General features: G+C 43.7%; 1 protein-coding gene across 1 annotated transcript in view; it reads left to right on the forward strand.

Annotated features, from left to right (window-relative positions):
- The window catches only part of LOC139161502 (WD repeat-containing protein 64-like), a 59218-nt gene that overhangs the window by 26659 nt on the left and 7304 nt on the right, over positions 1-25255 (forward strand). The window contains exons 14-21 of the mRNA XM_070740703.1: positions 2378-2470; positions 5285-5369; positions 10595-10625; positions 11397-11539; positions 14999-15104; positions 22839-22900; positions 23816-23925; positions 24522-24710. Of these exons, the coding sequence (XP_070596804.1) occupies positions 2378-2470; positions 5285-5369; positions 10595-10625; positions 11397-11539; positions 14999-15104; positions 22839-22900; positions 23816-23925; positions 24522-24710 (819 nt within the window). The remainder of the gene's footprint in view (positions 1-2377; positions 2471-5284; positions 5370-10594; positions 10626-11396; positions 11540-14998; positions 15105-22838; positions 22901-23815; positions 23926-24521; positions 24711-25255) is intronic.

Here is a 25255-nt window from a genome sequence, read left to right on the forward strand (position 1 = left end):
TTATTGTTTTATTTTAATTGTTTTTAAACTGTTTTTATAGGGGTTCTTTAGTATTTTTGATGTTTATTTTTTGTTGTGAGCCGCCTAGTGTCCCTAGGGAGTGGGTGGCATAAAAAGCAATTAAACAAACAAACAAATAATACTTTTAATACTAGTCCCAGATGAACATATGGGGGGGGGAGTGAAAAAGAATCAGAAAAAAGAGATAAAATATTCCCAATTCTCTCTGCTATTTGTGCTGATCTTCATTGGGCCACCGTAGATTTTTTTTCCCCCTCCTGCCACCAAAAAGTGGCAGAAAGCTATAGCTTCCCAAAGACCTTTTCAAACATGGCTTTTTCCTCTTTGACTGAGGCAACCCTGGAAGGATCCAGGGCTAAATCATTTCACTGAGATAATCAGCCATTTTGTGTCAACACAGCCTCACCATATATGACCTATCCTTCAAGGCTGGAGCCAGGAGATGTTATTCTGTTCTCTCTCCCCAGTGTGAGTGAAATGCACTGCCAGAAGTGAAGATCTCAATTATTGTCTCCTGTGCATAACCTGAGTAGCGGACAAATGGCACTGAAAGGGTGAGATAGAGGAAGGAACTTTGGCTCAGTAAAGGGCAGTGCAGTTCAGCAATGTATTTGCCTCCATTCAGGCTTAGTTCACTTGGGCAGAGCCAATGTGCCAATTATCCTGTTCTTGCTTGTTCAGAAGTGGGTCGGATTCCAGTCTGTCTGTTAGTTTTGCTGCAATATAAGAAATAGCTGTGTTTTCCATCCTGAAGATTTTCAGTGGAATTGTTCCCTTGAGCATATTTTAAAATTCTGCACTGAAGGCAGAAGAAATAACTTTGGCTTTCTGTACCCTATTTAGCTGAACTTTAAAACCAAATCTCCTGGAACTATGGTACCCGTAAATAATTTCTTTGTTGCTTCATTTTTCTCTGCTTCAAAAATATTTATACAAGAATGGATCCCAGACAGTACCGTGCCCTTATTTCTTCAACAGTTTTTCTTTTAATCTTCTTCTCCTGAAAATGCTAATTGAGATTGCTTCCCTCCTCACTAAAGTGGATGAATAATTCTTATTCCCTGGCTAAGAAATCAAAGCTGCAAAGAGAGAGAAATTGATAGCCCCAAAGTAAATGTCTTCTTTTGAAAACCAATCCCCAAACCAGTTGATAATAATAATAATAATAATAATAATAATAATAATAATAATAATAATAATAATAGCAACAACAACAACAACTATTAGTTAGTTAGTTAGGTAGGTAGGTAGGTAGTTACGTAGTTAGTTGTTAGTTAGTTAGTTAGTTAGTTAGTTAGTTAGTTAGTTAGTTAGGTAGTTAGGTAGTTAGGTAGTTAGGTAGTTAGGTAATATGCCACCCAACTCCCGGAGGACTCTGGGTGGACTACAGCAAGAAAGGACATCTTAAAACCCCTTAATAAATTAATGCATATCTTTTAAGGACAGATCATTTAATCAAGGGCCTCAGGCCGGCCGGCAGAGCCAAGTCTTTAAGGCTTTCCAGAAAGCCAGGGGGGGTGCAGTAGTGATCTCAGGAAGAAGATGGTTCCAGAGAGTTGATGGCGCTACAGAGAAGGCCCTCCCCCGTGGTCTGCCAACCGACACTGCTCAGCAGAGGGGACCCAGAGAAGGCCAGCCCTGTGGGCCCTTATCAGTCACTGGGAGCTGTCCAGCAATAGGCAGTCTCAAAGATAATCTGGCCCTAAGCCATGTAGGGCTTTATAGGTGATAATCAACACCTTGAACTGCATCTGAAGACATATTGGAAGCCAGTGCAGCTTGCAGAGAGTTGGTGTGATGTGGGTGTACCTAGGTGCACCCACAACAGCTTGTGCGGCTGCATTCTGGACTAGTTGTAGACTCCGAATGCTTTTCAAGGGTAGTCCCATGTAGAGCGCATTGCAATAGTTGAGTGGGTGGGTGGGTGGGTGTTTTTAAGTTCAGAAGAGTTCATTCTTATAATTATGGGATTTTAAGCAACATGAAAAAGTTATCCCAAGCACAAACAAGACTTTTGCAGAAGTATTTGCTGTTTAGATAGATTTTATTGTGTTCACTGTAGGTCTACTATATGTAATATTAAAACACTAAATTTGGAGATTTAGTAATATAAATTCACTTACTTTTAATTGGAGATGGTCAATCTACAATGGCAGTCTATGAATTTTTGAGATGAGACAATTATTTGCACTGTCATTTTGAAACCGTAACTGCATGAATTTGAAAATATGAAACCAACTTACGAAGTCTTTGAAGTATATACTTATTCTGACCATACTTTGATGAAGGAAAAATGTACTGTTTTAAAATATATCTAACAAATGTGGAAAAAACTACAAAGTATCTTAATTTTCAGGTTCACATTTCGGCCCGCTATTCACTCAAGTAGACCTGAATTACTTAAAATCAACCGGTTACTATTCCTGTATCGAGACATGACCTCTGAGAGGTAAGTCAGTTCTTTATAAAACATATATGCATTATGTTAGTGGGGCTAAGAAGCTGTATTAGTTTTCCTTTCTAGTAGTGGGGGAAGCTATATTTGAATAGTCAGATTCTGTAAATTCCTAGTTTGTCTGAATTTATTTTGTAGTCCTAAGAGCGTGTAGACATCTCTACATTCCTTTGTTTCTTGACCATTGTTTCTTGTAATAAGAATTATTAGGCAGAATATGATATTGGATAGCCAAATTCGATCTCCATAAATCAGTTCAGATTTACACTATTATTGGCCACTGCTTGCTAAGGGAAAAAGTTACTCTGCATGTTCTCACACCAAATGTGACAACTTGCCATGGGCAACTCACTGTGTCCAAGTTGCCATGGCCAACTGGCCATGGGACAACTGATCATGGCCAACTTGCCACAAGACAATTCAACAAATATAAAAGGTAAATTAATTTCAGTATAACTGTGGCCAATAATAATAAAAGAAAGTCAATCTGGAAATATGAGTTACAAAAATGTCGATGAAAATATGGTAACTAATGAAATACTGTATTTTTGGAGTACAGTATAAGACACACCTTTTTCCTCCTTAAAAGAAGCTGATAATTTGGGTTTTATACTCTGAATATAGCTCCCTCCCCCCAGCCCTAACTAGCTGCTAACAATCTTCCTAGCTCTTACCTTGTAGGCTCTTTCATTGTTTCTCTCTGCAAAGAAGGTTTTCCAAGCCCTAAATCTTTGCAGGTTTTTGTTTCCATTGGTCTAACTTGCCCCAAATGTTTCTTTCCAGCCCTAATCAGGTGCTAATGATGTTCCTAGCTCTTACCCTCTTGCAAGCTCTTTCATTGTTACTCTCTATGAAGAATGTTTTCCAAACCCTGTCTTTGTAAGGTTTTTTTCATTGCTTTACTTGCTCTGAATGTTTCTTTCCAGCCCTAACCCGGTACTAATAATGTTCCCAGCTCTTACCGGCTTGCAAGCTCTTTTATTGTTACTCTCTGTGAAGAATGTTTTCCAAACCCTAAGTCTTTGCAGGGTTTTTTCCATTGGATGGCATAGGAAGCTTTTGGAGGGGTGATTTTGGAGGCGATTTGGGATGGCGTAGGAAGCGTCTGGAGGAGTGATTTTGGAGGCGATTTGGGGCAGCATAGGAAGCATCTGGATGGATGATTTTGGAGGCGATTTGGGACGTCATAGAAGCATCTGGAGGGGTGATTTTGGCAGCAAGATGGGGTGAAGGAAGTGGTAGGCTGGGGGGGATTTTGGCAGCGGGATGGGGCAGCTGTGGGGAGCGGAGGAAGCGGAGGGCTAGAGGGGATAGTGGCAGGGAAATGGGGCGGCTGAAGAGAGCTCCTCCAACACGTGCCGTTTTGGCCGTTGCTCAGAGCAGCAGCAGCAGCCAAGAGAGAAGTGAGGGTTCATAAGTAGAAAATGGTTAGTGAGTAGAGGCAAAAAAATCTTGAACGCACGGTTTGTATCTTGAGAAGTTCGTAGGTAGAGGCGTTTGTAAGTAGAGGTACCACTGTATATATTAAAACATATGAATATTAATCTCCATGACCAATGCAATTCTAAAGTCCAGTAAGCATTCTTTATACAGTTATGTATAAATATCTTAAACAGTGTATACATCTCTTAAACACATCTATATCTTATTCGCCATTCGGTATTGAACCATTCCCTAAGTATAGTCAATTTTATTTCTCATGTTCACTCTCTCATCAGTTATTAGCTAAAGCACAAAACCGAAGCACATCCTAAGACAGACATCAATCTGCATCACAAATCTCAGCTTTTGTTCTGCATCCTTTCTGTCTACCATAAAACTCCTTTGCTCTTTGATTTACAGCCCGGAGATATGCATCTGAGGCTGTCACTGGTATTACTCAAGTCCTGAATGATTAAAATAATGACTTCAATTCCCCTTTCACTCCAAATATTTGCTAGTTATACTGATTTAAAAAAAATATTTAGAAACCTAAGTATAGCGGTAGTGATTTCTCACAGTCTCAAAATGGGTGAACAGTGCAGTCAGGCGGTAGGGAAAGCGAGTAGAATGCTTGGCTGCATAGCTAGAGGTATAACAAGCAGAAAGAGGGAGATTGTGATCCTGCTGTATAGAGTGCTGGTGAGACCACATTTGGAATACTGTGTTCAGTTCTGGAGACCTCACCTACAAAAAGAGATTGATAAAATTGAACGGGTCCAAAGACGGGCTACAAGAATGGTGGAAGGTCTTAAGCATAAAACTTCTCAGAAAAGACTTAATGAACTCAATCTGTATAGTCTGGAGGACAGAAGGGAAAGGGGGGGGGGCATGATTGAAGCATTTAAATATGTTAAAGGGTTAAATAAGGTTCAGGAGGGAAGTGTGTTTAATATGAAAGTGAACACAAGAACAAGGGGGCACAATCTGAGGTTAGTTGGAGGAAAGATCAGAAGCAACGTGAGAAAATATTATTTTACTGAAAGAGTAGTACAGATGCTTGGAGCAAACTTCCAGCAGACGTGGTTGGTAAATCCACAGTAACTGAATTTAAACATACCTGGGATAAACATATATCGATTCTAAGATAAAATATAGGAAATAGTATAAGGGCAGACTAGATGGACCATGAGGTCTTTTTCTGCCCTCAATCTTCTATGTTTCTATGTTTCTAAACTACTGACTTTAGAACAAGCCTTTGTGGTAAGTTTATTGGGTGGGGGAACAAACCAACCAAAGTAGGATATATGATGGTTAATACATTCTTAAGAATATTCTCAATATTTTCAGACACTGAGCTATCTGGATTTTATTTTATTTTTCATGCAGGTATACAAGTGAATCTTTTTCCTATTCAGAAACACAGACTGAGGATATTCCTACACAGGAAGTAGAAGACAGTGCTTCAGTGGTGGTATGTTCCTTTTCAGAAGGGAGAATGGTTAAAAAATAATTGTTACAGTTGTTATTTTTTGGGGGGGAGTAGTGGTGCAAATGTGTTAAAAAGGTAGATCCACAAGTAAAAACTATGGGTCACGTATTCAAAAAGTGGTTGCAAATGATAGCATAATCAGGTATTAAAATAGCTGAATCTTAATAAATTAGTATCTTTCATGAGCCATGATTCATGGTTTGTAAATCATTTCATTTATTAGATTTCTAAGCCACCCAACTCTTCCGGACTCTGGCCAGCATACAATAATTTAAAACAATAAAAAACAATTAAAACACCTAAAAATAAGACATTCATTTCTTCTTGGACGGAGCTAGATGGTATTGCTCAATGACCCCAGGCCTGCCAGCAAAGCCAGGTCTTCATGGCTTTCCAGAAGGCTAGGAGGGTGGGAGCGGAACAGATCTCCAGGGGCATTGGTTCCAGAGAGCCGAGGCTGCCACAGAGAAGGCCCTCCCGAATGGCCCTGCCAACCAACACTGTCTAGTCCAGTGTTTCCCAACCTTTTTGGAGCCGCGGCACATTTTTCATATTTTCAAAATCCTGGGGAACATGGAGGGGGGGGCGCTAAAAAAAGTTTGGACAAAAAAAATATCTCTTCCTCCCTTTCGCTCTATTTCTCTGTCCCTCCCTCTTTCTCTCTCTTCCTTTCTCTCTCCATCCCTCTTTCTTTCTCTCTTCCTTCCTTCCTCTCTTTCTGTCTCCTCTTTCCTCTCTCATCTCTCTTTCCTTCCTCTCCCTCCCTTTCTCTCTTTCCTTTCTCTCCCTTTCTGTCTATCCTTTCCATCTCTCACCCCTTCTCCCTCTTTCATTCCCTTTCTCTCCCTCCCTTTCTCTCTCATTCCTTTCTCTCCCTCTTTCCTTCCTATCTCTCTTTCTTTTTCTCCCTCCTTCATATCTTCTTTCTCTCCCCCCTTCCTCCCTCTTTCCTTTCTCCCCCTCCCTTTCTCTTCCTTTTTCTCTATCCTTTCTACTTCTTACTCTTTCTTTCTCTCCCTCCTTCATTCAATTTTCTCTCCCTCCCTTTCTCTCTCTTTCCTTTCTCTCCCTCCCTTTCTCTTCCTTTTTCTCTATCCTTTCTACTTCTTACTCTTTCTTTCTCTCCCTCCTTCATTCAATTTTCTCTCCCCCCTTCCTCCCTCTTTCCTTTCTCCCCCTCCCTTTCTCTTCCTTTTTCTCTATCCTTTCTACTTCTTACTCTTTCTTTCTCTCCCTCCTTCATTCAATTTTCTCTCCCTCCCTTTCTCTCTCTTTCCTTCTCTCCCTCCCTTGTTCTCCCCTGGGGCTGCCTGTGCCTGCCCTGCACCACCCAACACGGACGGACAGCCCCCGGTCGTCGGTTCGTCGCCCCCCACGGAGGGAGATCAGGCTGGCGAGGGCGGTAGATCTGCGTCACCAGCCACTGGAGGGAGATCGGGCTGGCGGGGGCAGCGAATCCACCTCCCCAGCCGCGCGGAGGGAAATCCGGCAGGCGGGCGGGTGGCCGCAGCTCCCTGCACGCCCGTGGAAAAGCCTACAGGGAACGGTGCCCGGGGCCGCTGCAGCCGCCACCCCCGCCCCCCGCCATCTCCCCGCGACTGCCTGTGCTGCTGCAGCGCCCCCCCCCGCTCCCACCGCCAGTGCCCTCCCGCCGGGCCCCAAAGGACACTTGCCGACGACGACACGACCAGGTGTGCCGACGACGACAGGGAAACTCCAGCTGGGCGGGGCGCTGCCGTGCCGGTGCCTCCGACCTCCCGGTTCCTGCTCGATGCCGCGGTTTCTGGCGCTCTCCTGCTGGGCCCCAAAGAAGGAAGGCGGGAAAAAGGCGCGAAGAATGAAGCTCTCCTTCTTCCTGCCTTCCTTCTTTGGGGCCCAGCAGGAGAGCGCCAGAAACCGCGGCATCGGGCAGGAGCCGCGGCACACCTGGCGGTGTCTCACGGCACACTAGTGTGCCGCAGCACACCGGTTGGGAAACGCTGGTCTAGTCGACGGGACCTATAGAAGACCAACCCTCCAGGATCGCCTTCTGCCGCACAAATCCCATGACCAATTAGGTCCCACAGAGTTGGCCTTCTCCGGGTCCCGGCGACGAAACAATGTCATCTGGCAGGACCCAGGAGAAGAGCCTTCTCTGTGGCGGCCCCGACCCCCTGGAATCAACTCCCTCCAGAGATCAGGACTGCCCCCACCCTCCTTGCCTTTCGCAAACTCCTTAAAACCCACCTTTGCCGTCAGGCATGGGGAAATTGATTCCCCTGGGCTGTTCCGTTTTATGTATGGCTTGTCTGGGATATATGACTGTTTTTTATATTAAGGGTTTTAACTGTTTTTTTTTAATCATTGGATTTGTACTGTGTTTTGCTGTTGTGAGCCGCTCCGAGTCTCCGGAGAGTGGTGGCATACAAATCTAATAAATCTAATCTAATCTAACCCTGTGGGCTAGATTATCTTACTTTGGAGTTATATATAATCCAGGCTTTGATGGTTTATTCCACAAATCATAGTTAAAACAATCCATAGTTTAGTATATGTGATTTACCATAAATGTCTAAATACACACAAATGATGATTAGGGTATAGGGAAGCAGTGTAATTTCAAAGCATGATTTCTTTCCATAATAGCCTGAAGACTTGTACCGGGCTTGGGGTCTCCATGGGGGAATACCAAATTGGAGGTGAACATTAGACTAATAGCAGGCCCCATTTCCTTCCCTATGTTTCCTACTCCTTCCCCACCCATCTTTTAATTCATATTGCTGTATAGATATTCTCAATTTATGATTATTGAGTGAATTTGATTTCCCCATTGACTTCGCTGGTCAGAAGGTCACAAAAGGGAATCATATGACCCTGGGTCACTGCAACCCTCATAAATGTCAAACATCCGGCAACTGTGGCAATGCTGTAACGGTCATAAGTGTGAAAAATGGTCATAAGTCACTATTCAGTACCGTTGTGACTTTGAACGATCACATCAACTGTTGTAAATCAAGGACTTCCTGAATTTTCATTATTTTTTAATTGTTTCATTGTTCCTATTATTATTTTTATGTTTATTTATAATTTTACATTCTACTGTTGTAAACCACCCCCACCACCCCCAGAATGCCCCCACCACAGCAAGATGGGCAGCAAATAAATTTAATCAATAAATAAATAGATAAATAGATTCTGATTCACATAACTATCTACCTGTGTCTCAACGTTCATCAAAACTGCAGAATATCAGCCACCCTAAACCATCATTCTGAGCTTGCACTTAACAAGAAGTCACTGTTAGCTGAAAATAGAGGCAGTAGTATGCCAGAGGACAAGGAGAGTGCATTCTGTCCTCAGGCAGGCAGTGACTAAATATAGATTTTTTATGGCTTTAAGATTGAGACAGCTCTTTTGTCTTTATTTCGTTTACTGTTAATCATGATGAAGGTTCAAAGCTTACCAAAAATCTTCTGCATTAGTCTGTGATATTTGAACTGATCTTAATAAAGTAATAAATTATTGTTGATGCACATGGGCTATTGCTGATCTGCTGATCCATGCTGGATGTTTGAGAAAGTCAAATACCAAAAATAAATAACTATGTGCTTCATTGATTATACAAAGGCATTCAGTTTTGAGAATTTAAAATGTTCCAAATAATTACATTCCCAAATTCAGACACTCCAAAATCCCACGTGCTTACTAAAGTTCTATGTATGTATGTATGTATGTATGTATGTATGTATTTATTTATTTATTTATTTGTCAAACATGTACAGGATAGTAATAGTTTGTATAAACATAACGTAAGTAAAAAATGTAACGATAAAAGAGGACAATAGAACAGTAGGACAGGGATGATAAGCACAGTGGGGCGCTTATGCACACCCCTTACTGACTTCTTAAGAATTTGGTGAGGTCAACCGTGGATAATCTAACCACGGTGATGATACTACAGAATCAGATAGTGAGTTCCATACATTAATAATAATAATAATAATAATAATAATAATAATAATAATAATTTGTTAGATTTGTATGCCACCCCTCTCCGAGGACTCGGAGCAGCTCACAACAGCAACAAAATACAATATGATACAAATCCAATATTAAAACTAATTTAAAAACCCATAATTTTATTGAAGATAACATTAGAAAGGCATTACGCAACCTAAAACCATCTCTGTCTATTGGACTTGATGGACTATGTGCATGCTTCTTAAAAAAGCTTTCCACAACCTTGGCTGAACTTCAGTCTTGAAAGATCATGGTATCATGCTCTGGATTCCCCAGAGCATTAAGCCTGGATAGATTAGTATGGAGGATAGACTGTTACCCAATATTTGGGTATGGGTAACAGGAGATCCAAGTAACTTTGAAAATTACAGACCAATCTCTTTGGGTTGCGTCACCTGCAAAGTCATGGAATCAATCATAAACCAATCCATTACAGTCCACTAAGAAATTAATAACCTACTCTCCAGCACTCAATTTGGTTTCAGGGAAAAATTATCCTGTAATCTGCAACTCTTACATTGCAAAAACATATGGACTACCCAACTCAATCAGGGTAAAACAATAGACACAATTTACATAGGTTTTTGTAAAGCCTTTGATGCAGTAGTACACGACAAACTACAAAATCCTATGGCATCTCTGGACCACTGCATGATTGGATAACCAATGTCTAACCGACAACAAGTGATCAAAATATGAAGTGCCATATCAAATCCTTCTCCTGTCAACTGCCAAACCCCCAAAACTTTAACCTTAGACTGTCTACAGTCAGCCTCTCCCCATTTCTAAGAGGTCTATAAGGGGTGTGCATAGGCGTACCACTGTGCTTACCATCCCTGTCCTACTCCTCTACTGTCCTCTTTTATCGTTACTTTTTTTACTTATGATATGTTTATACAAACTATTACTATCCTATACATGTTTGACAAATAAATAAATAAATAAATAAATACTGAAAACTTTAGTAAGCACATGGGATTTTGAAGTGTCTGAATTTGGAAATGTAATTATTTGGACCATTTTAAATTCTCAAAGCCCATTAATGCAGGCTAGAAGAGCATTTACCTCACCTTGTGCACATCTGAAAAAATCAAGTTTTATTTAATTATGAGAACATGAAAAAAGATGAAAGTAATCAGTAGGATTAATTTAAGTTTGAATTTGTTTGGGAAAAAAATACTTTCTAAATTTTTGTTGTTTGATTTCAGATTAATGTTGTAAGAGACTCAAATCGTTCAGGTATGAATCACAGTAATTTTAGTTCCTTTAGACAATAAGCTGTATTTCTGAGAGTGTTTAAGAAACTCTTTTAAAAACTGCAACAGCTAGTTTATTTGAGATTACTTCAATGATGGACAAGGAAAATTGCAATTAATACTTCTGTATCAGAAGCACTGAAGTGCTTGAAAGATGGGCATAGATAAATCTAATGATATGACATGACAAATAATTATGTTCAAAGAAAGAAAAGCATGAATATTGAATCATGTTCTGCTTTTTTAAAAAACCCTCCATATTCTTCTCCTTCAGAAAGCAAAGGAGTAATTTCCACAAATTATTGAATTCCAAAGGGAAAAAAATTGAAGAATTTATTTCATAACACACATCTTAACCTTAATCTTGAAAAGCTACACAGGGTTGAAATTGATTTAATGGAAAAATCACTATGAAATCCCAGGAAACTCAAAAGTTGAAAAAAATATCTGGGGAAAAAACAATGGCATACTGTTTTCATGTTGTTGCCAACTACATGTTCTTGACTTCATGGGGTCAACAGGAGTACATTCCATTCCAAGCCTTTCCATTAAGTCAACATGGATTACATTTGACTTGATAGAGTCTTGATTATTTATGTAATAACACTCATGGTGGATTTTATGTCAATAAAATGTAAGTAAATAGTGGAAATATAGTATGCTAATACATGTCATGACAGAACATGAGAAACAAGTTATTTTAAGGAAAGAAAAATATGAATATGCTTGGTTGATGAATTATCATTTGCTTTAGACCATGCAAAGCTTCCAATTCCTTCCAGAAGCAAAGAAACAATACCCAAAGTATCATCAGTTGCAAAAAATGATTATTATTGTTCTGTACCCATACTTGCCTCAGCACATGAAGATGGCTTCATTTATCTATGGAGCATTACGGTAAGTTCTTTTATGGAACTGGAGTGAAGTAATGAAGAAAAGTTTCAACGTTTTCATTCAGTTGAAAGAGTTTTCTACATCTTCCATGTTTTTTCTGTTGTCGCCCAAACATATAAATCTATCTATCTATCTATCTATCTATCTATCTATCTATCTATCTATCTATCTATCTATCTATTAAATTTGTATGCCGCCCCTCTCCGCAGATACAAATACAAATCTAATATTTAAAAAACTAAAAACCCATTATTTAAAAAACATACACACAACATACCATACATAAACTATATCCCCCATGCTTGACGGCAGAGGTGGGTCTTAAGGAGTTTACAAAAGGCAAGGAGGATGGGGGCAATCCTAATCTCCGGGGGGAGCTGGTTCCAGAGGGTTGGGGCTGCCACATTGAAGGCTCTTCCCCTGGGTCCCGCCAGACGGCATTGTTTAGTCAACGGGACCCAGAGAAGGCCAACTCTGAGGGACCTAACTGGTCACTGGGATTCGTGTGACAGAAGGTGGTCCCGGAGATATTCTGGTCCGATGCCATGAAGGGCTTTATAGGTCATAACCAACACTTTGAATTGTGACCGGAAACTGATTGGCAACCAATGCAGACTGCAGAGTGTGGGCATACCTAGGGAAGCCCATGATTGCTCTCGCAGCTGCATTCTGCACGATCTGAAGTTTCCGAACACTCTTCAAAGGTAGCCCCATGTAGAGAGCATTACAGTAGTCGATCCTCGAGGTGATGAGGGCATGAGTGACTGTGAGCAGGGACTCCTGGTCCTGATAGGACCGCAACTGGTGCACCAGGCAAACCTGGGCAAACGCCCCCCTCACCACAGCTGAAAGATGGTTCTCTAATGTAAGCTGTGGATCGAGGAGGACGCCCAAGTTGCAGACCCTCTCTGAGGGGATCAGTAATTCCCCCCCTCCCAGGGTAATGGACAGACAGATGGAATTATCCTTGGGAGGCAAAACCCATAGCCACTCCGTCTTATCAGGGTTGAGTTTGAGTCTGTTGACACCCATCCAGACCCTAACAGCCTCCAGCCACTTTCACTGCTTCGTTGACTGGACATGGGGTGGAGATGTACAACTGGGTATTATCAGCGTACTGATGATATCTCACCCCATGCCCATGGATGATCTCGCCCAGCGGTTTCATGTAGATATTAAATAGCAGGGGGGAGAAGACCGACCCCTGAAGCACCCCACAAGGGAGAAGCCTAGAGGTCGACCTCTGACCCCCCACTAACACCGACTGCGACCGACCGTAGAGGTCGGAGGAGAACCACTGAAGGACAGTACCTCCCACTCCCAGCCCCTCCAGCTGGCGCAGAAGGATACCATGGTCAATGGTATTTGCCTTTTTCTATACCAATGGTGGTTCTTTTGGCTTTAGCTTAAAATGATATATTTTTGCCCTGTCTCAGTCTACACCTTTGGAAAGACATAGGAAAGTGGTTCCAAATTTAACGGAGAGGTCTGATGAACAAATGAACATGTAGCAAAGAAATGCCAGTGCAAACACCCATGTATACATTAGAGAAATCAAATCCTCAAATATCTAGCAAGCTTGCCTTAAGAGAATTCCAAATCCAAGGCCTAGAGTAGTCAAGTGAAGACAGGAGACAAGGCATACAAAATCTGAGTAACCAGACAGGTGTTGTCGATAAGGAGGCTTCAGCTGGCTGCTCTTCTTTCATAAAATAGAATAGAATTTTATTGGCCAAGTGTCATTAGACACACAAGGAATTTGTCTTAGTTCATATGCTCTCAGTGTATATAAAAGAAAAATGTGTCAAGAATCATAAAGTAAAACATTTAATGATAGTCTGGATAAAAATAAACATATAATCATATTAGGAACCAGTCAATATAAATTGTAAGGATACAAGCAACAAAGTTACATTCATACAATCATTAGTGGGAGGAGATGGGTGATGGGAACGATGAGAAGATTAATAGTAGTGCAGATTTAGTAAATAGTTTAACAAGTGTTGAGGGAATTATTTGTTTAGCAGAGTGATGGCATTTGAGAAAAACTGTTCTTTTGTCTAGTTGTTCTGGTGTGCAGTACTCTATAGTGTCGTTTTGAGGGTAGGAGTTGAAGCAGTTTGTGTCCAGGATGTGAGGTGTCTGTAAATATTTTCCTCACCCTCTTTTTGACTCGTGCAGTATACAGGCCCTCAATGGAAGGCAGGTTGGCAGCAATTGCTTTTTTCTGCAGTTCTGATTATCCTCTGAAGTCTGTGTCTGTCTTATTCGGTTGCAGAACCAAACCAGACAGTTATAGAGGTGCGGATGACAGACTCAATAATTCCTTCAATGAATTCCAATAGTTCATTGAAGCAAGCCCAGCATTGCTCACTTGAAAGTGTCCAGTCCTTTCTTGTGAGGGTCCTTGCTGAGCACCTTTGTTCCCTGATTTGCATGGTGAACCCTTGCACTGGGATCAAGTACTGGGAGATTGATGGCAGCTGCCTCCTGGATATCTGGCAGCGACACAGGAATTGGGTGCCTATTGTTGGCATCCTCACTAGAGTCTGAGCTGGCTATGACATATACTGTATGAACCCAGTGTTTTTGTTTGTGAGCAGTAGTTTATGTCTAATGTGCAAATCAGGTCTTTCTACTTGAACAACAAACATTGTATTAAAAAGCCTTAGCTTAGTGTGATGCATGAACCCAGTGCAGTATGTTGAGTACAGTATAATTTGGAAGGAAGTAGACAGAAACATAGAAACATAGAAACATAGAAACATAGAAGTCTGATGGCAGAAAAAGACTTCATGGTCCATCTAGTCTGCCCTTATACTATTTTCTGTATTTTATCTTAGGATGGATATATGTTTATCCCAGGCATGTTTAAATTCAGTTACTGTGGATTTATCTACTACGTCTGCTGGAAGTTTGTTCCAAGGATCTACTACTCTTTCAGTAAAATGATATTTTCTCATGTTGTTTTTGATCTTTCCCCCAACTAACTTCAGATTGTGTCCCCTTGTTCTTGAGTTCACTTTCCTATTAGAAACACTTCCCTCCTGGACCTTATTTAACCCTTTAACATATTTAAATGTTTTGATCATGTCCCCCCTTTCCCTTCTGTCCTCCAGACTATACAAGTTGAGTTCATTAAGTCTTTCCTGATACGTTTTATGTTTAAGACCTTCCACCATTCTTGTAGCCCGTCTTTGGACCGGTTCAATTTTGTCAATATCTATATAGCGGGATCATAATCTCCCTCTTCCTGCTTGTTATACCTCTAGCTATGCAGCCAAGCATCTTACTTGCTTTCCCTACCGCCTGCCTGCAGTTTTTGCTGCAAGCCAATTTAATGGATAAAATAATTTTTTGTTGTTCTTAGGTAGGAAAATGGGTGTGACTCATGCAATGCGCAAGTCCCAATTGCAGAAAATTCTGATTTCCTGAAGTGTCATTATATTTCTCTTTGTAAAGGGAGAACTACTGAAAGAAATTCTGCCTTACACAAAACATCCTCCAATTCCTTTGACAGCACTTTGTACCGATGGGGCTGCCAACATGCTTTTTGCTGCTAATAAAGGTAAACTTTATTGCTCAAGTATGATTGTCATATACTATACATGGGTGGTTATATAAATTTGTTAAATAAATAAAATAAATAAGTACTTTTCCAGGCTTTTGTATGATATTATTATGTCAATTATATCGTAAAGTATAATTGAATGTTTTTTCTAAGTGTGTCTGTAATTCATCCTGAATTGTTAAAAGAGTAGGTATATAGATTTTCTAAGTAAATAAATCATGTGTGTAAAAATACCATAGACCTAACTGCAAGAAATTGCATGCAAAAGATTAAGCTGGTGAGGCAAGAATCAAGTGGAGTCGGAATAACACATGGACACAGTGGCTGGGTTAAATGGGTCACTTTATTGATTTATGTTTAATAGACCTGCAGAGGTGAGAACCAAAACAGGGCGGAAATCCTTACCAAAACCTTTCTAAGCAAATATTGGGCAAAAGCTCCTTGCTTAGGCGAGGGGAAGGGGTTCCTTCCCCCCCCCTCCCCATGCCATGCCCCTTGACATGCGGGACGGCTCACCCCCAGTCTCTGGGAGGCCCTGGCCAGCGAGCCCCAAGGGCGGCCTCCAGCACCCAGGCCGGCTCAGCCCTGTAGTTCTGGCAAATGGCCATCCATCACCTTCCAAAAGGTGCCCTAAAGGAGATTGCACAGTTGCTGCTAACGCCCCTTTCTCCCCTGCACTGTTCGGAGAGTCCAATGTGGGTTGTTCTTCAGCCTCATTGGCAGGGACTGAGTTAAAAATTAACATAATTATTATGTCCCGCCCCCCTCTGCCTCCTCAGGTTCAGTCTTAAAAACTCAGTCATAGTGTAGGGACTATGAGTTTTCTTCTCACAGTATGTGAGATTTATAGGATGTTTGCTAACAATAATTTTTCTCCTTTTTTTCCCTTTCTCTATAGGAGGAAGACCTGGATCTCGAGAACCACTGCCCTCCGGGGTATTGTTCTCCATCTCTTCAATCCCTGAGAGGCCACTGCTATCCGGAGTATTGCCTTGCTGAAAGGGATCGCTGGATTGGGGTCCCTGACGCCCGCGATCAGACCCCCCCCCCCAACCACTCTTCCAGCGCAACGAGTCTCCGAGTATCGGTTCTTACCGATCAGAGGAGCAATCAGCACACAGAATTTTCCCATGGGGGGAAATCAGCTGTAAGGCGATCCCAGCGGCTCCCAGACAGCGTTCCTGCCGATCAGCAATGGTAAAGGAAAAAAAGATCAGCTGTTCGGAGGCCCTTTGCAGCCAACGTTTTCCCGATCGCTCAGAGGAGCAGCGATGGAAGGAATTGAAGGGGGGGTGCAGAAGGTGATTGCCGAGCTGCCCGAAGTTGCGCCCGCCATTTTGGCGCAGGGCCAAAGCCTCTGAGTCCCCCTCCGGCCGTTTGAAAAGCAGAGCTTTTCCCACCTGACGTCACGGCCGCCATCTTGTCTGATAAGGGGTCAGAGTGACTAGGCTCTTTTCAGCCTATCCCAGGGCCGCCATCTTGCTTCAGGGCGTTGCCAGGACAACGAAGCTATTATGGGTTTCTACCTGGTATCCAGCCAATCACGAGCAGGAAAAACAGATGACGTGTTATTTAGGGGACACCAGCTTCCCTAGTCCACCATTTTACTTGCCTTTAAGCAGTAACCTCGTGTTTTTGGCTCGGTGTTGTTCCAAACATGTCTCAATCCAGTCCCAGCGCTCCTGTGCCCTCCTCCTCCAAGAATAAAAGTAAGGACAAGGGGCCCAGCTAAAAATCTAAGGGGAAGAGCTCTCAGTCCTCCAATGCACTAAAGGAGGCTGAGAAGAAAATAAAGGCCCTCGAGGCCCAGCTGGACAAAGCAAAACCGAGACAGGGGCCTAGCCCCTCAGCCATGGTTATTCCACCCGTTTATCAAAGCCCGCTGGGTCCTCCTCCCCTGTCATCGGCCACCTTCGAGGGGCCTCCTTTTCAAAGCGCTGGGGGTCTTTCACCAGACCACCCATTAAGTGCCCCCCCACCATCTGAGGGATTTCAGAGATTAGAATGGAGCAGGCCTGCCTCTCAACCTCCAGCAGCTACAGCCACATTCACGCCCACAGCAGCAGGGCTCAGGGGCTCTACAGATAACTGGCAAGCCATGTCTCCCTCGGTACAAGACATGATTGCTTCAGCTTATGCACAGGGCATAGCAATTGGGGCCCAACAACAACATCAATCCCCACTGCCACCTTGCCCCAGCAGGCAGGATATCTGGTCAGCTCCTGCACCTGCACCTTCCCTGCATGACTCCTTTCAGGAGGAGCAAGAGTTCAGAGAGGCCTTTTCAGACCCAGAGAATGAGCTGTCGGGGGATGAAGCCACCTTACCAGAACAGCCTGTACTAGCAGGCTTATTCAAGGCACCCCTTTTCAGAGTTCTCCTAAATAAGGCCAGAACCACACTAACTTTGACCAGTGCCCAAAAGACGGCTGACCAGGATGTGGGCACATTACCCGCTTCCAGACTCATTAATGAGCCTCAAAGGGACTCAGAAACTATCCCTGCAGTGCCGATATTTGCAGAAAACATAAAGAGGCCCTGGCAGCAACCAGCAGCAGCTCTGGGTCCCTCAGCTCTGGACAAGAAGCTTTACTCCTTCGATCCAGAAATAGAGAATTTGCTCCAATACCCGGCTGTGGATACCCCGGTTACCTCACTAATTTCCAATGCCCTGGTTCCATCGGAGATGGCGGATGGTTTGCGGCCCGACGATAGGAAGGCCAAGAACCTGATCCGGAGAATGCACCAGCTATGCGCCTGGTCCTTGAGAGCTGCTATGGCAGCCTCCTTCTTCAACCGGGCCTCAATCCTTTGGCTTCGAGACATCCTCCCCAGGCTGGGCCCGGAGGACGCTCGCCTTCGCCAAGACATTAATAAATTGATCGCCTCCACGGAGTTCTCCGCCGATGCCACCTTGTCTGCTTCTAGGTTTTCATCCAGGGCGATGGCTACCAACCTTTCCACTCGACGCCTAATATGGCTCCGCTCTTGGCAAGCAGACGCCAAATCGAAATGGCGTCTTGCAACCGCGCCCTACCAAGGGACCACACTTTTTGGAGAATCACTAGACAAAGTCTTGATCGAGGATAAAGACAAGAAAAAGGTGCTGCCAAGGTCGGCGAGGAGGCAAGACAGGCGGGCGGCCCCATACTACAGAAGGCAGCCCTTTCGAGCGGACACGGCCGCGCCCGCGGCCTCAAACACCAGGCCATATGGACAGAGCTCCTACACGCAGCCATCCTTCAGGTCCGACAGAACAGGTTACGGAGACAGGAACCGACAGTTCCAACAGCCCCGCAGATCCTTTCGGGGCGGGAACAGAGGAGGGTACCAAAAACAAAAATGACTTACCCATCCAGGTACCCATCGGTGGACGCGTGCAGTCCTTCTCAGGCTCTTGGGCGGCTATTTCCACCGACATTTGGGCGCTAGATACCGTGAAGAACGGTCTGCGCATCAACTTCCTACAGACTCCTCCGGACAGATTCCTACAATGCCCGTCGCTATCTCAACCAAGACGTTCCCTGATTGCCAGGGAAGTACAACAGCTGTTGGACATTGGGGCAATAGAACCGGTGCCAGTACATCAACAAGGACAGGGGTTCTACTCTATCGTGTTCTTGGTCCCCAAGACGTCCGGCGGCTACCGCCTGATTCTCAACCTCAAGCAGCTGAACATCTACGTTCGCTACCAACGTTTCAAGATGCATTCCTTACAGTCAATCCTGGCATCCATCCGACACCACGACTGGATGACCTCCATCGACCTCAAAGAGGCGTACCTGCACGTACCAGTTCATCCACATCATCGACGTTTCCTCCGCTTTTGTATACAGGACCATCATTTCCAGTACAGGGCAATGCCCTTCGGACTTTCATCGGCCCCCAGAGCTTTCACCAAGCTTCTGGATGTACTGACAGCCGACCTGAGAACCAGATCCATTCGTCTCATGGCCTACCTGGACGACGTAATCATCTTGTCCAGCAGCCCTCAACAGGCCAGACTAGATCTACAACGGACAATACGTTCTCTAGAGACCTGTGGTTTCACGATCAACTATGTGAAAAGCCACCTGAATCCAACCAAACAGCTCTTACATTTGGGAACTCTGATAGACTCTGCAGCCGGAATCGTTTACCTGTCATCAGAGAGGCAGCAGAGGGTGAGGACGCTGATAGCTTCTATTCAGCACCGCACCAGGGTCCCCTTGGCCCTTCTATCCCAGCTGCTGGGAGTCTTCATCTCCTGCATCAGCATCGTCCCATGGGCGCGGCTGCACGCCCGCCCGCTTCAATGGCTCCTCCTCCCCTTCCAAAGAGCACGCATGAGCCACTCCAAACACCAGGTACGTCTCACGTTACCTGTCCATCACTCTCTGCCCTGGTGGACGTCCCAAGCGCTGACCAGAGGCTCTCCCTTCCTACACCATCGGGAGGTGACGATCACTACAGATGCGAGCCTCTCCGGCTGGGGAGCACATTGCGGCTCCAGAGTGGCCCAGGGTCTCTGGACAGCAGATGACCTGAGGGACCCCAATATCAACTTGCTAGAACTAAGGGCAGTCTTCAAGGCACTCCACTCCTTCAAAGACTGGGTAGAGGGACAGCATGTCCTCGTCATGACGGACAACGTAGCAACAAGGGCCCATATAAATCATCAGGGGAGTACGAGGTTGGGCCGTTTGATGGAGGAAGCTCACTCCCTGATGTCTTGGGCGGAAACACACCTGGTCTCGATCCAAGCAGAACACATCTCAGGATCAGACAACACCCAGGCAGATTGGTTGAGCCGCACAACCATCGACCCGGTCATTGAACCCGGAGGTTTTCCAGGACATTATACACCGTTATGGGGAACCGGTAGTGGACCTGTTCGCGACCCACCTCAACAACCAAGTGGCCCGATTCTACTCCCGGTTCCCGTGCCCGGGAGCCGACCGTATCAATGCGCTCCTCTCCCCATGGCCAAGGGGTCTACTCTACGCCTTCCCTCCGACTTGCCTTCTACCCAGGGTAGTCTCCAAGATACTCTCGGAGCAGGCGGAGGTGATTCTCGTCGCCCTCTTTTGGCCCAGACGACCATGGTTTGCGGACTTGATGGACCTCTCAACCTCCCCGCCATGGAGGATCCCATACCACAGACTCTCCCTCACCCAGGGGTCGTTGGTGCACCCAGACCCTCAGTGGTGGAGGCTTGCCGTGTGGAGATTGAGGGGGACCGCTTGAGGGCAGAATCCCTGTCGGAAAAGGTCATCCATACCATCCAATCGGCTCGACGCCCGTCAACGACTCGCATTTATCAAGCGACATGGGCAGCGTTTTGTAGATTCTGCAGAGCTCGAGAGATCCCCCCTCGCTCAGCCTCCATCTTACATCTATTAGACTTCCTACCGAAGGGGCTGGACGAAGGGCTGACCCCAAACACCCTTCGCAGGCAGGTGGCAGCTATTGCCACGGTCTTAAGACCAGACCCCCTTCGACCGATTTCCCATCATCCATGGGTTAAAGACTTTCTCTGAGGAGCCTCGAATCTTTCTCCTCCAGTTATCCATCACTTCCCATCCTGGGATTTGACTTTGGTCTTACGGGCCCTTACAGGACCTCATTTTGAACCACTGAGAGAAATCACGCTTCGCCTTCTATCAATCAGAGTAGCGTTCTTAGTGGCCATCACATCTGCTCGCAGGGTGTCGGAACTCGCGGCATTGTCAGTCCGGCCGGACCTTTGCGTGTTCCACCCAGATCGGGTTACTCTTCGGTTAGATCCCAGCTTTCTGCCGAAGGTCAACACAAGATTTCATAGATCCCAGGACATAATATTACCGGACTTCTGTACCCATGGCTCACACCCGTCAGTCTTACGCTGGCACAAAGTGGACGTCTGTAGAGCTCTAAAGATTTACATTCGACGGACCAGCTCTTTCAGGAAATCAGAAGCATTATTCGTTTCCTTCTTCCCAGGATCCATGGGCAACAAGGTGTCCTCTAAAACTATCAGCCAATGGATCCGGTCCTGCATCATGGAGGCATACAGGACACGTGGGACACCTTTGCCAAGGACAATCACGGCTCACTCTACCAGAAGTGCAGCCACCACAGCCGCCTGGAACACACAGGCGTCGATCGATGACATCTGTCGGGCCGCAACCTGGGCGGCCCCCACGACTTTCATCAGACACTACCGTATAGACTCATTCGCTTCATCGGAAGCGGCATTCGGTCACAGAGTGCTGCAACGGGTTTGTGTTCAGACACCCCTGGTCCAGCCTATCCCGCCCTAGTTGGTTTGCTTGGGTATATCCCACATTGGACTCTCCGAACAGTGCAGGGGAGAAGGACCGTTGAACTTACCTGAACGGTCTTCTCGCTGCACTGTGAGGAGAGTCCAAACCCTCCCGGCTTCTTGGCCCAGGGGTTCAGTTCGTTACCAGTTTAACTTCTTAGTTAATAAAATTGGTTTGTTTACACTATTCCTTCGTTTTCTTGACTGAACCTGAGGAGGCAGAGGGGGGCGGGACATAATAATTATGTTAATTTTTAACTCAGTCCCTGCCAATGAGGCTGAAGAACAACCCACATTGGACTCTCCTCACAGTGCAGCGAGAAGACCGTTCAGGTAAGTTCAATGGTCCTTTACGCCCCTTCCTGCCCCCAGTGACTATGAGGGGTATGGCCCCAGTAGGAGCCCATCTCCAGCTAGTTGCAAGGAGTCGGTGTAAAAACGGCCAATGCGAGCCCAAATTGCTTCACTGCCAAAAATTCCTACTTGGCCCCCGGAGGTGACCCTAGGTAGCACACTGTGACAAAGGGAGGGTGGACGGGTGTCTTCACTTTTTGGCAGCCGGCAGAAAAAGAGGGACAGTGACGGAAGGAGGCCTCCTTAAATACACTCCTTGCCGCCCCACCTCCTGGACGCTCCCATGCACGCGCGCCCTGGCAAAGTGCCTTCTGGGCAATCTCGCTCTTTCACGTGAAATCGCCCGATGCTCCACCCCAAAATGGTGGCCTTCATGTGCTCCGTCCCCACCGCAATCGGTGCCGGCGCAGGTAAGCCGCCAGCAGTCCCTTCTCAAACTAGACAGAACCTTTGTATAAACACCATGCTCTCCCAGTTTTAAGGCTGAGAAGAGAAAAACCAAATGTTTAATTGACTCATAAAGACAGGAGGGAAAGACCTGAAATACACTTATGGGCTCTGTAGGAAGCATACCTTCTGCATCTATATGATTCTTTCTTATCTTCAGTAAATCAACTTATCCAGACTTATGGAGTCTAGGAACTTCTGATCTAAGCAAATTTCTCAAAACAAGGTAGGGAAATGAGATGTATTCTCATGTCTGGCAAGACTCTGTAAGATGACACATACAGCATTTACACTGTGTAAGCTAATAGCAAGATTCCAGCTTGATGGCAGTAGTTGTTGAATCCCCTTTTTATATATTAATCTAAGTAAGATTTTGGTAAAATTAAAAAGTGTTTATAGCCTTAAACACTGTTTTACATTAGAAAAATGGGTTTCTGTGATATAAAAATAATTTATACTAAGTTGTCTTCTTTTGTCAGAACAAAATAGCCATCAAGAGACCTTGTTTGAATTGTAAAATATCATTGTTCACTTGATGCCTTTTCCACTGTTTCTTAACTTCCAGGATTATTTTAGGGAAAGCCCTTAGGCAATTCTGTATTACGAAAAGGTTCTAATTTTTAAATAGTATATGATTTGTCTTACAGAGGGAAATGTTATTCGATGGAATATTGGCTCATTCCTGGAAGATCACAAAGATCCAACCAGGGTGAGCAAAATGCAAAATAATGTCTCCCATCCTCCAGTTGATGTACAAGGATTCACACATAGTCGAAGTTTTTTGCTTATGTACATTACATATAAATTTAACTTACACACTGAAATTAAATGAAAGTGTAAGAATAGTTAATGATTTGTATATTTCAAGAAACATCTAAATTCATATTCATATTTGAAATTCATATTTGAAATTATTAAAATCTTTTAAAAACTGTATTTATAAATTAAAATTGGATTATTAATTTGGATTAGTATACTAATAATCTAAGAATTGTTAAAAATAATGCTATTAAATAATAGCATGAAACTATTAATTATATGATTGTCACAAGATCAATCACATTACATATCAACATTTTTAATGACAAATGAAGAGGTGAATGTTTATTAGATTTGCAAATAATTCAAAAGACTGCTAAGAAGAAAGTAGAAATAAAATGTAAAGAAATATTAATAAATGAAAGAAATAGGCACAAACAACAAAGTTTAACAGAAGCAAATGCAAACAGGTAGTCCTTGTTTAACAATGGCAATTGGGAAAGTTTGATGTCATATGACTGCTTCACTTAGCCATGACTATCTCAGCTTTCAGTTTTCATATCAAATTAACAATTTGAATGTGCTTAAATTCTCATATAAAACCTAGGATTTGAGTCTTCATACCATTTTTCACAGCCTGTTCTTTAAACATCAATTGTGTAGACTTTATAACTTCCATTTCCCCATCAATAGTCTCAGACTATCTGACAACATAAGATATCTTGTCCATTCTTAGCTTGGCATGATGTCACCTACTGAGTCTTAGTTGTGTCTGAATCTGTCCATTGTGCCTTGTTCAAGTGCTAAGAATTTTGACTTCATTGTGCATGTGAAGACAGCGAATGTTAATTTATATTTTTTGCAGCATATAAAGCAACAAATTTGTTGGCGGGCTCATTCTGTTAAAATAGTCAACCTGTTTTGTGATGATGACAAATGCCTAGTGGTGACTGCATCTACGGATGGTTCTGTCAGGTTAGTTATATTTATGTTGCTGCTGATCTGAATGTTTTTTGTCTGAGGCTGTCAATCCCAGTACTAACCAGCCTAGATAGTTCTTTACTAAGGACCTATCAGTTTGGGAGCTGGCCATGCATCCTGTTAATGGGGCTTGGGACTCTAGGAATTTGGGACTCTAGGAATTTGGCCAATGCTGACCTCTCCTGATGGCGGCTTAGCCACCACCATAAAAAGATGGCGCCTAATAAAAGATGGCTAAAATATATTTTTTTTAAAAGAAGAAGACAACAAAAAGAAAATGTTCAGGGCATGTCTTACTTAGAATTGGTGTTCCAGGTAAGCATATTCCACAATCTTTTTATGTGAGCCAATTGTTGCCAAAATATAGCTGATGAAATGTTACAGCAATTACATATACTGTATTGATCTGAATTTTCAACTATTAAATGTATTGCCCTGAAAGGTACTGCATTAAAAATGATTATAATGCCGATTGTACTTGATTAATATTTTTCATATTGTTATTTGAAGCCTCTCCATATTATGGCTGCCAATCTCTTTTTATACTGACAATATTTTTAAAATGTTTCTTGGTTGGGTTTCTTTAATAGACTTTGGCATTCCATTCGTGGAGTCTACTTTGGCTATTTTGGACAGCGCAGAGTGTTTGAAATTACAGAATCCTCCGATATAATTTTGCCCTGTGATGTAAATGAAATTCCATTCACAATCAAAGAAGAATCCAAGTTTATGGATAAAAAGAAGAAGTTTGAATACCCTCTGTTTTTTGACCGGGAAAGGTGAGGTTGCACATCTGCTTTGCTGAAAGTATTTGTTTAGCACCCTTTCAAATCAGAAGTAATGGAGATAAGAGGCCGATTTAGCATTATGATTAACTAGATAGCCCATGGCCTGTTGAATCATCCTTTCCACATAAGGCTGGCACCATTTCCTCCCCACCCCTATCCTTTTTCTAACCTTTAGCATAGCCTTAGTGAATCTTCCTCTTTCTTCTTTCTTGGCTTACCCACAAAACTGCTTGCTCCTTTGTGACAGAAGGAGAAACCAAGGGAATCATAGATCATAAAGAAAACTGCTACGCTGCTCTCCATTCTGATATATTGGTAATGACCTATAAAGCCCTATATGGCATCAGGCCAGATTACTTGTGGGACCGCCTTCTGCCGTGACCGGTTAGGTCCCACAGAGTTGGCCTTCTCCAGGTCCTGTCAACTAGATAATATCGTCTGGTGGGGTCTAGGAGAAGAGCCTTCTATGTGGGGGGACCACCCCTCTGGAATCAGCTCCCCCCAAAGATTCGCACTGCCCGCACCCTCTTTGCCTT

The sequence above is a fragment of the Erythrolamprus reginae genome, chromosome 1, assembly GCF_031021105.1.
Source record: "Erythrolamprus reginae isolate rEryReg1 chromosome 1, rEryReg1.hap1, whole genome shotgun sequence".
Classification (NCBI taxonomy): domain Eukaryota; kingdom Metazoa; phylum Chordata; class Lepidosauria; order Squamata; family Dipsadidae; genus Erythrolamprus; species Erythrolamprus reginae.